The sequence below is a fragment of the Saccopteryx bilineata genome, chromosome 4 (genome assembly GCF_036850765.1).
Source record: "Saccopteryx bilineata isolate mSacBil1 chromosome 4, mSacBil1_pri_phased_curated, whole genome shotgun sequence".
NCBI lineage: Eukaryota > Metazoa > Chordata > Mammalia > Chiroptera > Emballonuridae > Saccopteryx > Saccopteryx bilineata.
The window spans coordinates 223,397,835-223,411,483 of record NC_089493.1 but is presented as its reverse complement, the minus strand read 5'-3'; the positions used below and the strand labels follow the sequence as shown (position 1 = coordinate 223,411,483).

Sequence of the window (13,649 nt, the reverse complement as noted above, 5' to 3'; positions counted from 1 at the left end):
TTTTTTTTGTATTTTTCCGAAGCTAGAAACGGGGAGGCAGTCAGACAGACTCCCGCATGCACCCGACCGGGATCCACCCGGCATGCCCACCAGGGGGCGATACTCTGCCCATCTTGGGGCGTCGCTCTGCCGCAATCAGAGCCATTCTAGCTCCTGAGGCAGAGGCCACAGAGCCATCCTCACATCCTCAGCTCCCGGGCAAACTTTGCTCCAGTGAAGCCTTGGCTGTGGGAGGGGAAGAGAGAGACAGAGAGGAAGGAGAGGGGGAGGGGTGGAGAAGCAGATGGGCGCTTCTCCTGTGTGCCCTGGCCGGGAATCGAACTTGGAACTCCTGCACACCTGGCCGACGCTCTACCACTGAGCCAACCGGCCAGGGCCAGTACCTCTTAATGTTTATGACCACCAAAATCAACCTAAATAAGCATACAGTCTAAGAAAAAACAATGTGTTTACTATGTGGTTTCTATGTAAAAGCATCCTCAAGACAAAGTTCTTTAGTTTCTGCTTCAAACAAATATTATTTATAAGATTCTCCTATTCACAAATCTAAATGACCACTATTTATATTGTTGGTATAAGTACAGAAGTCATACATGTTAATAAATTAGGAAAGAGCCTGACCTGTGGTGGTGCAGTGGATAAAGAGTCGACCTGGAAATGCTGAGGTCGCCGGTTTGAAACCCTGGGCTTGCCTGGTCAAGGCACATATGGGAGTTGATGCTTCCAGCTCCTCCCCCCCTGCTCTCTCTCTGTCTCTCCCTCTCCTCTCTAAAATGAATAAATATATATATATTTAAAATAAATAAATAAATAAATAAATTAGGAAAGAAAAAATTAGAACACTGCTGTAAATCAGCCTGTTGTTACATGGGTTCCCACGTTGAACACACCTTGAAAACATTAAGCATTTAAGCTCTAGAATAGATGTTGGGTATCTCTTCTTGTTCTGTTCTATGCTCTGTACCATTTATTGATTTATTTATTTTCTGCTTATTTTCAAAAAGACTAGGTAGAGTACTCAAATACTCATAAAATAAGGGCCTTTTCTTTTATTTGGAATGAGACTTAATGGGATTAACAACAGCAGTCTGCTTTACAAGGTTATAAATATTAAGTGTGACCATGTATGTAAAACACTGGGCCTAGTACATAGCACAAAATAAACACTTTATAAATGTTAACCATTATTATTACCTTTATTGTTATAATTTGTGGAGTAATTAGTGCCATGTCTACAAAAGAATAAGAAAGATAATGTGTGTGTGAGATTAATATATGAAATATTTTATATTAATTTATATAATGTGAATAACTTTTCCTAGAGAGACACGACGACTTTTGGAGAGACTGGTGTATCAGCCTGGCTATCCCAAATCTATTGTATCAACAGCACGTTGGTACTTACTGAGGCACCTATATGCCAAAAATGACTCTGAGCTCATTGAGGTAAGGCATTGATTTTATTCAGAATCTTTATCTTGGACTTTGTTGGAGGAGGGCGAGGGTTGCTGTTGTGTGCACTGTAGGATTTTAGCAGCATCCCTAACCTTTCTAACCTCTACATCCCAGTAGCACTGTCCTGCGCCCTCTAACTTGTGACAACCAAGATGATCTTCTAGACATTGCCAAATGATACTTGAGTTGAAATTGCCCCTGGTTAAGAACTACTGAGTTAGTCTATAGGAAATATACTACTCACAAAAATTAGGGGATATTTTATCACTTCATATTCATTTTTGAAATATCCCCTAATTTTTGTGAGCAGTATACATGTTCCGAATGTGCAGTGTAGCAGAAAAGAAGGTAGACAAAGGTGTAAAGTGTTGGTTGTGGTATTTCTTATGTTCATTGCCATGGAGGCAAATAGGTAGATATGATATGTTTAGACATAGCAAAATTTAATGGGGTGTTCATATTATCTTTAGAAAAGTTATTTTACTGCATTTTGTTTTTTTTATAAAATACATGTGACAGTTTCTACTCTACATGTGGGGTGGCTCTGGTATCTAAATATATAAACATATATGCATATATCTAAAATTCTTTTTAAAAATGTAGTGACAGGCCTTGGCCAGTTGGCTCAGTGGGAGAGCTTCGGCCCGGCATGTGGAAGTCCCGGGTTTGATTCCCGGCTAGGGCACACAGGAGAAGTGCCCATCTGCTTCTCCACCCCTCCCCCTCTCCTTCCTCTCTGTCTCTCTCTTCCCCTCCTGCAGCCAAGGCTCCACTGGAGCAGGGTTGGCCCAGGCGCTGAGGATGGCTCCATGGCCTCTGCCTCAGCTGCTAGAATGGTTCTGATTGCAGCAGAGCAATACCCCAGATGTGCCAAGCCTCACCCCCTGGTGGGCATACTGGGTAGATCCCGGTCTGGCACATGTGGGAGTCTGTAGTGTACACTATGTAAAACATATTAGTTAAGCAAAGAAAAAAACTCATAGACACAGACTATAGTATGGTGATTATCAGAGGGAGAATGGTGGGGAGAGAAGAAGGTAAAGGGGGGGAGAAATGGGGATGGAAAGAGACTTGGGGTGGTGAACAGACAATACCATATAGAGATGAGGTATTAAAGAGTTGTACACCTGAAACATATAATTTTATTAACCAATGTCACCCCAATAAATCCAACTTAAAAATGTTTTTAAAAATAAAACATGTAATAGATTGAGTCTCATAACTTCAGCCAGCAATTATGAAAACAATCAATATTAATGAGCTTTTTTTAATATCTGTAACATTTGAAATACTGTTTGTCTTTTAGTAAAACGTACACTATTAAAGGAATGTTAATGAAAACAATGTTTGGGGAAAGGCATTATAATCAACATACTGCAAACCAAAAAGGAAGAACTTGTATGAGAGTCTTGGGAGACAGTTCACCATGGGTCTCTTGCATTTCTAAACATGCTGTGAGCAGAGGGCCTGACTGCCAAGTCTCATAGGCTCAGAGTTCCCCTCTTGTAATGCACTCCAGTGTGTATATGGGAAACTGTGTCCTTCCATGTCAGCCCTGTGAACGTAGATATGTTGACGCTTGTGCTGTTTGCTGTATCATGGCAGCTGACTTGTTTTCTTGCAAGTAGAGCAAAATCTCAGTCCTTTCACAGTGTGTGAAAATGAACAACCGCCTAGCCAGGCGGTAGCACAGTAGATAGGGCGTCGGACTGGGATACTAAGGATGCAGGTTTGAGGCCCCGAGATCACCAGCTTGAGCACAGGCTCACCAGCTTGAGCACAGGGTTGCTGGCTTGAAGGCCAAGGTTGCTGCCTTGAGCAAGAGGTCACTCGCTCTGCTGTAGCCTCCCCCCCCCCCCCCGCCTCAAGGCACAAATGAGAAAGCAGTCAATAAACAACTAAGTAGTTACAATGAAGAACTGATGCTTCTCATCTCTCTCCTGTCTGTCCCTATCTGTGCCTCTCTCTGTCTCGGTCCCCCCAAAAAAAGAAAAGAAAAAGGAAATGAACAACCAAAAACTGTTTTAGGAATCAAATTATCAGCTGAAGTAAATCTTCTATTTTGTGGCATGTTAGTATCATGGAAAAGTTCTCAAAGAGCCTAGAACTTAGAGCCTCAATCCTAAACGGTGGTTTTAAAGGAGAGTAGTGTCATTTGGACAGTTCTATGCATAAAATGGTCTTTTTAGGTAAAAGTTTAGTTGTGACAGTATTGTAAATAAAGCTGCCAAACAAAGCTTTAATTTTATATGGTGCTGACAGTGGTAACAGTCAAAATGTTGGCATTTATATGAATTGAAGATTTGAATAAATTGGGCTTATCTCTGATGTTAGTGCTGGTTGGACAGTTTATTTCAGCATAAATGACTGAAAGATTGAACATAGTCATGTTATTTGATATTGCCTGTGGCTCTGGCATATTTGGCTTCTATGAATCTAAGTATAGATATTGGTAATGAACAAAATACTAATGTCCCTGTATGTAATTTCCCACAGGTGCTGGTAAATAATGCCAAAACTCATGGAGATACGAGAGCATTGGAACTGAATCAAGAATTGTCCTCACAATAACAATGCATTTTTTATATAATGCAAGCAAAGAAAAACCTGTTAGAAACAATGAAACAACGAAACAGCGCTTTCCCCAAAGCAACATTTTTTTAAAACTATATATTGTTCATTTCTCCCAGGAATTCTAATGTAACTTTAATCTGAAAAACAGCTTTGATTTTGTGAGGTCTATAATGAGAGGAAAAACCATGATTCCCTCAGTTATTCAACAGTTATTTATAAACCATTATTTTCTCTATTTCTGCATGGTGCACAGTAGAATTTTTTGGTGATCCCTTACAATAAAGCCTTAATAGTCATTTTCTAAGTAATATGCAAAAGCAAATTAGCACAATGCAGAATTCCTTTTATGAATTTTTGGACTTCAGCAGACCAACTCATAAAATCCAAGTTATCTTATTACCTATTTTACTAGTGGTTCGTCTCAGATTCTGTTGAAGAAGCATGATATGAATGTTGGTGAGTCTCAGACTGCTAATGCATATGTTCATATAATTCAAGACATTCAGGTATATGACAGTATTTTAAAAAATGAATGGAAAATTTTGGAAAATGCTATTTAATTGATCATCTAATTCTTTAAATTATGAAAAGACTTGAATTTTCTGAAATAAAAAAAATACAGTGTCTTATTTTCTTTATAGCATCAATATCAGATAAAATTTTTTAATTTTAAATTCTAACATTTGAGAGCACTATTGCATGTTTATTTATTTTATTTCAATTTTCAAGAAGCCCATTATGTATTTGAAACTATGCCACTTACTTTGGATTAGTGTTTTAAAAAGTGTTTTCAGACATATACATATATTATTTGTTGTATAGATATGTGTGGTTATATTTTATGTATGTCATCTTTCCAGACCAGCGGCTTCACAGTGTTACTTTGTGAGGTTATATAAATTGATCATATTCTACAATTTAAATTTTACTTCAGAGGTTAATCTGTTGAAATAACTTATAATTTGATGAATTCCCAAATTTAGCTGAACATTTTCATCATTCAGTCCTGTGTGATCAAATATTTAAGAATGAGGTGTAGGTCTCTGCATTTTAAGGGCGTGCGTAAGTGATTCTAATGTCCTTTCAGGTTTGTGAAACACTCAATTGATCCAATAATGATTCTTCTCTTTTTTTCTTTAACAAGATAAAGCAACTCGATTCTCTTCAGTTTCTTATCTTCTCATATGTCAAACTGGTTCAGTGCTTTCCCAGCATGGCCCACACTCAGCCCGAGTTGCACAGCAGAGGCCGCCTGAGCAGCCCCTGTGCCGGGCCTCCCGCTTCCCCAGGAGAGCACTCAGGCCTTCACCCCCCGGGGGGCTGGTGCACCTCTGCCTCAATGCTTAGGCTTTGGCTCTAGGTCTCTGTTTTCTGGGGTGTCGCTTCCTAAAGTAACTTACCTGCGGTGTGGACTGGGTTAGCCTTTGCTCCAGGCCTGTAAGCAAAGGGTAACCTTTTAACTGTTTCCTAGTTCTGGCCTCTAGGGGCCTCACACCCAGGTTTTCTAGAAAGCAAGATTGGAAAACACCGTATTACAGTTGTCCCACGCCATATCGTGGTTCACTTTTTGCGGTCTCACTGTATCGCAGATTTTAAAATCGTGTACATCTAATTTTGTATCGCAGATTTTTCGCTGTATCATGGGATTTTGCGGTATATAGGTATTTTTATATATTATTTTAATTATCGTATATTTTGCGGTAAAAGTATTTTCTAGCCTAAAAAAATTGAGAACTATAAAAATATTAATTAAAACATATTAAAAGAATATTAAATTAAATTAAGTCTTAAAATATATATAAATAATAAATATAAGGTCACTGCTTTGCAGATTTTTGCCTGTTGTGTGGGGTTTTGGAATCTAACCCCTGTGAAAGATGAGGGGCCACTTTATCTCAGGGCATTTTTTTGGGCGTAGATGTACACACATCCTCTTCTTGTTTGTTACCTTTTCTTCAAATTGCTGCTCAGTTACTGTGAGTCTTAAATCATTCCTAATTGTATAGTTTTTACAGAGCTTAATTCACACCAGACTTATGCTGTCATTTATTTAATCCTAGCTAATAAAGGAGAGTGGTGCTAACCAGTATACTTGAAGCAAAGAAAAGTAGAAGTGAATCAGCGTTATCAGATTCTAGGAACTTTAAAAGTGGCCAAGATTTGGCCCTGGCTGATGGCTCAGGAATAGTGTGTCTGCTGGTATATAGATGCCCTGGGTTGGATCCCTGATCACGGCACACAGGAGAAGTGACCATCTGCTTCTCTCCCCGTCGCACTCCCTCTTCTCTGCCTCTTCCCCTCCCGCAGCCAGTGGCTTGGTTCAAGTGTGGCCCCAGCCACTAAAGGTAGCTTGGTTGGTCCCAGGTCATCAGCCTCAGGTTCTGAGGATAGCTTGGTACTGGAGCGTCAGCCCCAGGTGGGGTTGCTATATGGGTCCTGGTCTGGGTACATGTGGGAGTCTGCCTCACTATCTCCCCTCCTTTCACTTAAAAAAAAAAATGGCTGAAATTTCCCTTCAGGATTTATACATAGCTTAACTAGAGAAATTACATTTACTGGGGGGGTTTTTTTGGTTTGTTTGTTTTTTATAGGGACAGAGAGAGTCAGAGGGATAGACAGGGACAGACCGACAGGAACGGAGAGATGAGAAGCATCAATCATTAGTTTTTTGTTGTGACCTCTTAGTTGTTCATTGATTGCTTTCTCATATGTGCCTTGATCTTGGGCCTTCAGCAGACCGAGTGACCCCTTGCTCGAGCCAGCAACCTTGGGTCCAAGCTGGTGAGCTTTTGCTCAAGCCAGATGAGCCCGTGCTCAAGCTGGTGACCTTGGGGTCTCGAACCTGGGTCCTCCACATCCCAGTTTGACACTCTATCCACTGCACCACCGCCTGGTCAGGCACATTTACTGTTATTTCTTTTTTTAAAATTTTTTATTCATTTTAGAGAAGAGAGAAGTGGGGAGGAGCAGGAAGCATCAACTCCCATATGTGCCTTGACCAGGCAAGCCCAGGATTTCGAACCAGTGAGCTCAGTGTTCTTAAAGTACCAATATTTAGCATTTACATTATTTTATTATTTTTGTTAAAATTTTTTGAGAATTAAGGTGCTTTTTCTGCTCATTTTTATCTGTTATTTGGCTATTGATAAGATTTGTAGACTAGCTTGGCATCTGATGATTTTCTGTGGTAGAAGTACATTTCAGTTTATAAGTAAACTTTTGAACACAGTCTTTAGGATCATGTCATATTTCTTGAAGTGTCTCGCATTAATTTCTGGTTAGGATAAAAATACAACCTTAGTTTAAAGTGTTGTACTCTTTTTTACTTTATAAAATGAGTTTCTTTAACTTGGTAATCGACAAAGATGGCATTGGACAGAAATACTCATACATTAAGGGATTAAAAGTATGAAACGAATTAGGTAAATATTTACTGATAAGTAATATATATGAAATGATATCTATTTGGTTGTCCCATAGGAAGTTTGATGTCCCCTTTGGGGAAATTTTTTTTTAAATTTATTTCTATATTTAAAGTGGGTTTCTTACAGACAACATATGTATAGTTGGATTTTTTTTTATAAATAAATTTTTATTTTAATGGGGTGACATCAATAAATCAGGGTACATACATTCAAAGAAAACATTTCCAGGTTATCTTGTCATTTAGTTCTGTTGCATACCCATCACCCGAAGAGAGATCATCCTCCGCCACCCTCCATCCAGTTCTCTCTGTACCCCTCCGCCTGCCCCTCTCCCTCCTTCCCTCCCCCCACCCCCCATAGCCACCACACTCCTGTTCATGCCTCTTAGTCTCGCTTTTATGTCCCACCAATGTATGGAATCCTGCAGTTCCTGTTTTTTTCTGATTCGCTTACTTCACCCCGCACAATGCTACCAAGACTCCACCATTCCGCTATAAGTGATCCGATGTCGCCCTTTCTCCTAGCTGAATAATATACCATGGTGTATATGTGCCCCATCTTCTTCATCCAGTCCTCTATTTTTTTTACAGTGATTAACAGCCTTTAAGCAAACTCTTGGCCAATACAGCAAGAATCCATGAATGAGTAGTGTCCTTAACATGTTGCCCAAGTCCAAGTTGGCCCCATCACCATGCCAAATCCCTGAAAAATGCAACCCAACCACAGTTCAGTCTGTTAGGAGCTGTCACAGGGAGCAGGAGCCCAGGAAAGTTCCCCCACAGGAAAAGTCCGCATGGCACTGGAATTGTCACCATTCTATACTTTGCAGCTCATGTCCAAGTCCCAATGACTGCTGCTTCTGGCTGGTAATGATTCAGGCAGACTGGAAAAAGCCATTTGCAGCATGCGTGGATATGGAGCTTCTGTTCTCTGCCTGGAGAGTTGAGACCAGGTTGCTTTTCCCTGGAGCTCTGTGACTGTGGCCTGGTAAAGAGAACCTTGGGATACACTAAGTTGGGTGGCAAAGGTAAATTCATAATACAAGTTGGCAAAAGGAGGAAAGAGAGCTCTAAATTAAGAGTAGGTCTCAGCCTGAAATATGAGTGGGGCATTGAGGTAGGAGGGATAAAGGAAACACTATATATTAAGCAAAGCAGCAGAAAATAGGACTATCAACACCCACAACAGAGATCTTTGAGGGAAGAATAAAAAACCTGACTATTCAGGCAAAACATAGTTAAGTGGCCCTTGTGTGAATGAGATCAGTTTACCTGCTTCTTGGAAGAAATACCCTAGGCTCGTCCACAGTGTCGTAGATGGGGCCGATGGCCCTGGGTTCCTTCAGCCTTCAATGGCAAACCCCAGCTTTCTGGGCAAGGTTAGGTCATAGGTGGCTGGAGCAGGGCTGGAAGAGACTGAACCCTCCCTTAGAGGAGCGAGGGGGAAGCCCACCTTCCAGTGTCCCTGTTTCCTCACAGCAGAGGCATGTAAGCCTGGCAGGCTTTAGCTCAATGACCTTCCTTTCCACTATTGAAGCAGGACCCAGATGGCATCCTATGAGACCCTTTGGGGTGTTCGAGCCTTTAAGGGTGTATCCTAAAAGCTGGTAGTTCCCCTGATCTCTATTGGGCTGTTTCTGCCTCTAGGTATCTTAAAAGCCATTCTCAGAAGATCTCGCTGAGGGGTTTGAGGATCCCCTTCCGCCTATATAAATCTTTTCCATATATCTGGAGCTATTTGGAAAAAAGACAGAACAGTATTATTAGCTAGATCTAATAAAGAAGGTAGTAGTTTGCAGGCGAAAAAGATTTGGTGTCTCCTGTTCATCAGCATTCAAAAGAAATGTAATTTTTTTTTTTTTTTAAGTAAAAAGCATGATATGGTAGACCCATCGGAGTCATTGGCCTGGTGTGCAGGATTCCCGGGTTCGATTCCAGGCCAGAGCACACAGGAGAAGCGCCCATCTACCTCTCCACTCCTCCCCCTCTCCTTCCTCTTGGTCTCTCTCCTCCCGCCCGCAGCCAAGGTTCCACTGGAGCAAATCCACCCTGGACCCTAAGGATGGCCCCATGGCCTCTGCCCCAGTGGCTAGAATGGCTCCAGTTGTAACAGAGCAACATCCCAGATAGGCAGAGCATTCCCCCCGGTAGGCATGCCAGGTGGATCCCAGTCAGGCACATGCAGGAGTCTGTCTGACTGCCTCCCCATCCCCATCCTCAGAAATATACAAAAAATAAATAAATAAAAGAAAAAACTAAAAAAAAAAAAAGGGGGGGGGCATTCCCTTGTGCTAAAGCACCAGGGAGCATGGAGTGAGCTTGAGTATGTCCTATGAAACTTGGAGCTCTATGTTTACATATAAGTCTTTGAAGAAGGAGGAACTGCTGAAATAGTTTATCAGCATTTGTTCCTAAGACAGCAGTCTTTATAGTGGGAACACCATACGTAAATATTTGCTGTCTGTCTATAGATTAAGGGGGGAATATGGCAAATGCTGAAAAGCCATGATCTTTGTGCCCCTCTCCTCCCCCAACCCCCTCCCTCTCCTCCACCCACCCTGTAACCCCCACACTGTTGTTCATGTCTCTGGTCTCCTCTTTATGTCCCACCTATGTGTGGAAACATATAGTTCTTAGTTTTTTCTGATTTACTTCTTTCACTCAGTATAATGTTATCAAGGCCCATCCATGTTGTTGTAAAAGATCCGATGTCATCATTTCTTATGGCTGAGTAGTATTCCATAGTATATATATACCAAAGCTTTTTAATCCACTAGTCCTCTGACGGACACTTGGGCTGTTTCCAAATCTTTGCTATTGTGAACAATGCTGCCATAAACATGAGGGTGCATTTCTTCTTTTCAAACAGTGCTATGGTGTTCTTGGGGTATATTCCTAACAGTGGTATAGCTGGGTCAAAAGGCAGTTCGATTTTTAATTTCTTGAGGAATCTCCATACTGTTTTCCACAGTGGCTGCACCAGTCTGCATTCCCACCAGCAGTGCAGGAGGGTTCCCTTTTCTCCACATCCTCGCCAGCACTTATTCTGTGTTGTTTTATTGATGAGCGCCATTCTGACTGGTGTAAGACGATATCTCATTGTGGTTTTAATTTGCATTTCTCTAATCATTAGTGATGTTGAACATTTTTTCATATGCCTATTGGCCATCTGTGTGTTCTCTTTGGAGAAGTGTCTATTCATTTCTTTTGCCCATTTTTGGATTGGATTGTTTGTTTTCCTGGTATTAAGTTTTACAAGTTCTTTATAAATTTTGGTTATTAACCCCTTATCAGACGCTATGTCAAATATATTCTCCCATTGTGTAGTTTGTCTTTTTATTCTGTTCTTATTGTCTTTAGCTGTGCAGAAGCTTTTTAGTTTGATAAAGTCCCATTTGTTTATCCTGTCTTTTATTTCACTTGCCTGTGGAGACAAATCAGCAAATATATTGCTGCGACAGATGTCAGAGAGCTTACTGCCTATGTTTTCTTCTAAGATGCTTATGGTTTCACGGCTTATATTCAAGTCTTTTATCCATTTTGAGTTTATTTTTGTGAGTGGTGTAAGTTGGTGGTCTAGTTTCATTTTTATGCAGGTAGCTGTCCAGTTTTCCCAACACCATTTGTTGAAGAGGCTGTCTTTACTCCATTGTATTGTCTTACCTCCTTTGTCAAATACCAGTTGTCCATAGAGCTGTGGGTTTATTTCTGAGTTCTCTGTTCTGTTCCATTGATCTATGTGCCTGTTCTTATGCCAGTACCATGCTGTTTTGAGTAGAATGGCCTTATAATATAACTTGATATCTGGAAGTGTGATACCTCCCGCTTTTTTTCTTCCTTTTCAGGATTGCTGAGGCTATTCGTGTTCTTTTTTGGTTCCATATAAAGTTTTGGAATATGTGTTCTATGTCTTTGAAGTAAGTCATTGGTATCTTCATTGGTATTGCATTGAATTTATAAATTGCTTTGGGTAATATAGACATTTTAATGATGTTTATTCTTCCTAACCATGAGCACGGTATATGCCTCCACTTATTCATATCTTCCCTGATTTCTTTTATCAATGTTTTATAATTTTCCGAGTTCAAGTCTTTAATCTCCTTGGTTAGATTTATTCCTAGGTACTTTATTTTTTTGGTTGCAATGGTAAAGGGGATTGATTCCCTGATTTCTCTTTCTGACAGTTCATTATTAGTGTATAAAAATGCCTCTGATTTCTGAGTATTGATTTTATATCCTGCCACCTTGCCAAATTCTTTTATCAGGTCTAGTAGTTTTTTGACTGAGACTTTAGGGTTTTCTATATACAATATCATGTCATCTGCAAATAATGATAGTTTTACTTCTTCTTTTCCAATTTGGATGCCTTTTATTTCTTTTTCTTGTCTGATTGCTGTGGCTAGGACTTCCAGAACTATGTTGAATAAGAGTGGTGAAAGGGGCACCCCTGCCTTGTTCCTGATCTTAAGGGGATTGCTTGTAATTTTTGCCCATTGAGTATGATGTTGGCTGTGGGTTTCTCATAGATGGCCTTTATCATGTTGAGGTATGTTCCCTGTATTCCCACTTTGCTGAGAGTTTTGGTCATGAATGGGTGCTGGACTTTATCAAATGCTTTTTCTGCATCTATTGAAATTATCATGTGTTTTTTCTCCTTTCTTTTGTTTATGTGATGAATCACATTGATTGATTTGCGAATATTGTACCAGCCTTGCCTCCCAAGAATAAATCCTACTTGATCATGGTGTATGATTTTTTCCATATATTGCTGGATCCGGTTTGCTAATATTTTGTTGAGGATTTTTGCATCTAAGTTCATCAGGGATATTGGCCTATAATTTTCTTTTTTTGTGTCGTCTTTGTCTGGTTTTGGAATCAGAATTATGCTCGCCTCATAAAAGGAGTTTGGAAGTCTTCCTTCCTCTTGAATTTTTTGAAATAGCTTGAGAAGGATAGGAGTTAGTTCTTCTTTGAATATTTGGTAGAATTCACTTGTGAAGCCATCAGGCCCAGGACTTTTCTTTTTTGGGAGTTTTTTGATAGCTGTTTCAATCTCATTTGTTGTAATTGGTCTGTTTAGGTTTTCTGATTCTTCCAGATTGATTTTTGGAAGATTATATGATTCAAGGAAATTGTCCATTTCATCTAGGTTGTCTAGTTTTTTGGTGTACAGTTCTTCATAGTATTTTCTTACAATATTTTGTATTTCTGTTGTGTCAGTTGTTATTTCTCCACTCTCGTTTCTAATTTTATTTATTTGAGTCCTCTCTCTTTTTTTCTTGCTGAGTCTTGTTAAAGGTTCATCGATCTTGTTTACCTTTTCAAAGAACCAGCTCCTGGTTTCATTGATCCTCTGTATTGTTTCTTTAGCCTCTATGTCATTTATTTCTGCTCTGATCTTTATTATTTCCTTCCTTCTACTAGCTCTGGGCTTTACTTGCTGTTCTTTTTCTAGTTCTTTTAGATGCAGGGTTAAGTTGTTTATTTGAGCTTTTTCTAGCTTCTTGAGGTATGCCTGTAATGCTATAAACTTCCCTCTCAGGACTGCTTTTGCTGTGTCCCATAAATTTTGAGTTGATGTATGCTCATTATTGTTTGTTTCTAGGAATTTTTTAATTTCTTCTTTGATCTCAATGTTAACCCATTCATTGTTTAATAACGTGCTATTTAGTTTCCAAGTGTTTGAATGTTTTTCAATTTTTCTATTGTGGTTGATTTCTAGTTTAATGCCATTGTGATCAGAGAAAGTGCTCGATATGATTTCAATCTTCTTAAATTTGTTGAGCCCGCTTTTGTGCCCTAACATGTGGTCTATTCTAGAGAATGTACCATGAGCGCTTGAAAAGAATGTATATTCTGCTGTTTTAGGGTGAAAGGTTCTGAAGATATCTATTAAATCAAGTTGATCTAATATGTCCTTTAAGTCTGCTGTTTCTTTGTTAATTTTCTTTCTTGAGGATCTATCTAATGATGTTAATGGGGTATTGAAATCTCCTACTATTATAGTATTGCTGTTGATCTCGCCCTTTAAGTCTATCAAAGTCTGCTTTATATATTTAGGTGCGCCTATATTAGGTGCGTAGATATTTATAATGGTTATATCTTCCTTTTGTATTGCTCCCTTTATCATTATGTAGTGCCCTTCTTTATCTCTAACTATGGTCTTTGTTCTACAGTCCATTTTGTCTGATATAAG

General features: G+C 39.6%; 1 protein-coding gene across 5 annotated transcripts in view; it reads left to right on the top strand.

Moving 5' to 3' along the window:
* Positions 1-7,417, top strand: part of SKIC3 (SKI3 subunit of superkiller complex) — a 100,470-nt gene extending 93,053 nt beyond the window's left edge. For all 5 annotated transcript variants that reach the window (XM_066273834.1, XM_066273835.1, XM_066273839.1 and 2 more), the window contains 2 exons: positions 1,323-1,446; positions 3,952-7,417. In XM_066273834.1, coding sequence (XP_066129931.1) covers positions 1,323-1,446; positions 3,952-4,026 — 199 coding nt within the window. In that variant the 3' untranslated portion in view covers positions 4,027-7,417. The remainder of the gene's footprint in view (positions 1-1,322; positions 1,447-3,951) is intronic.
* Positions 7,418-13,649: the final 6,232 nt, after the last annotated feature.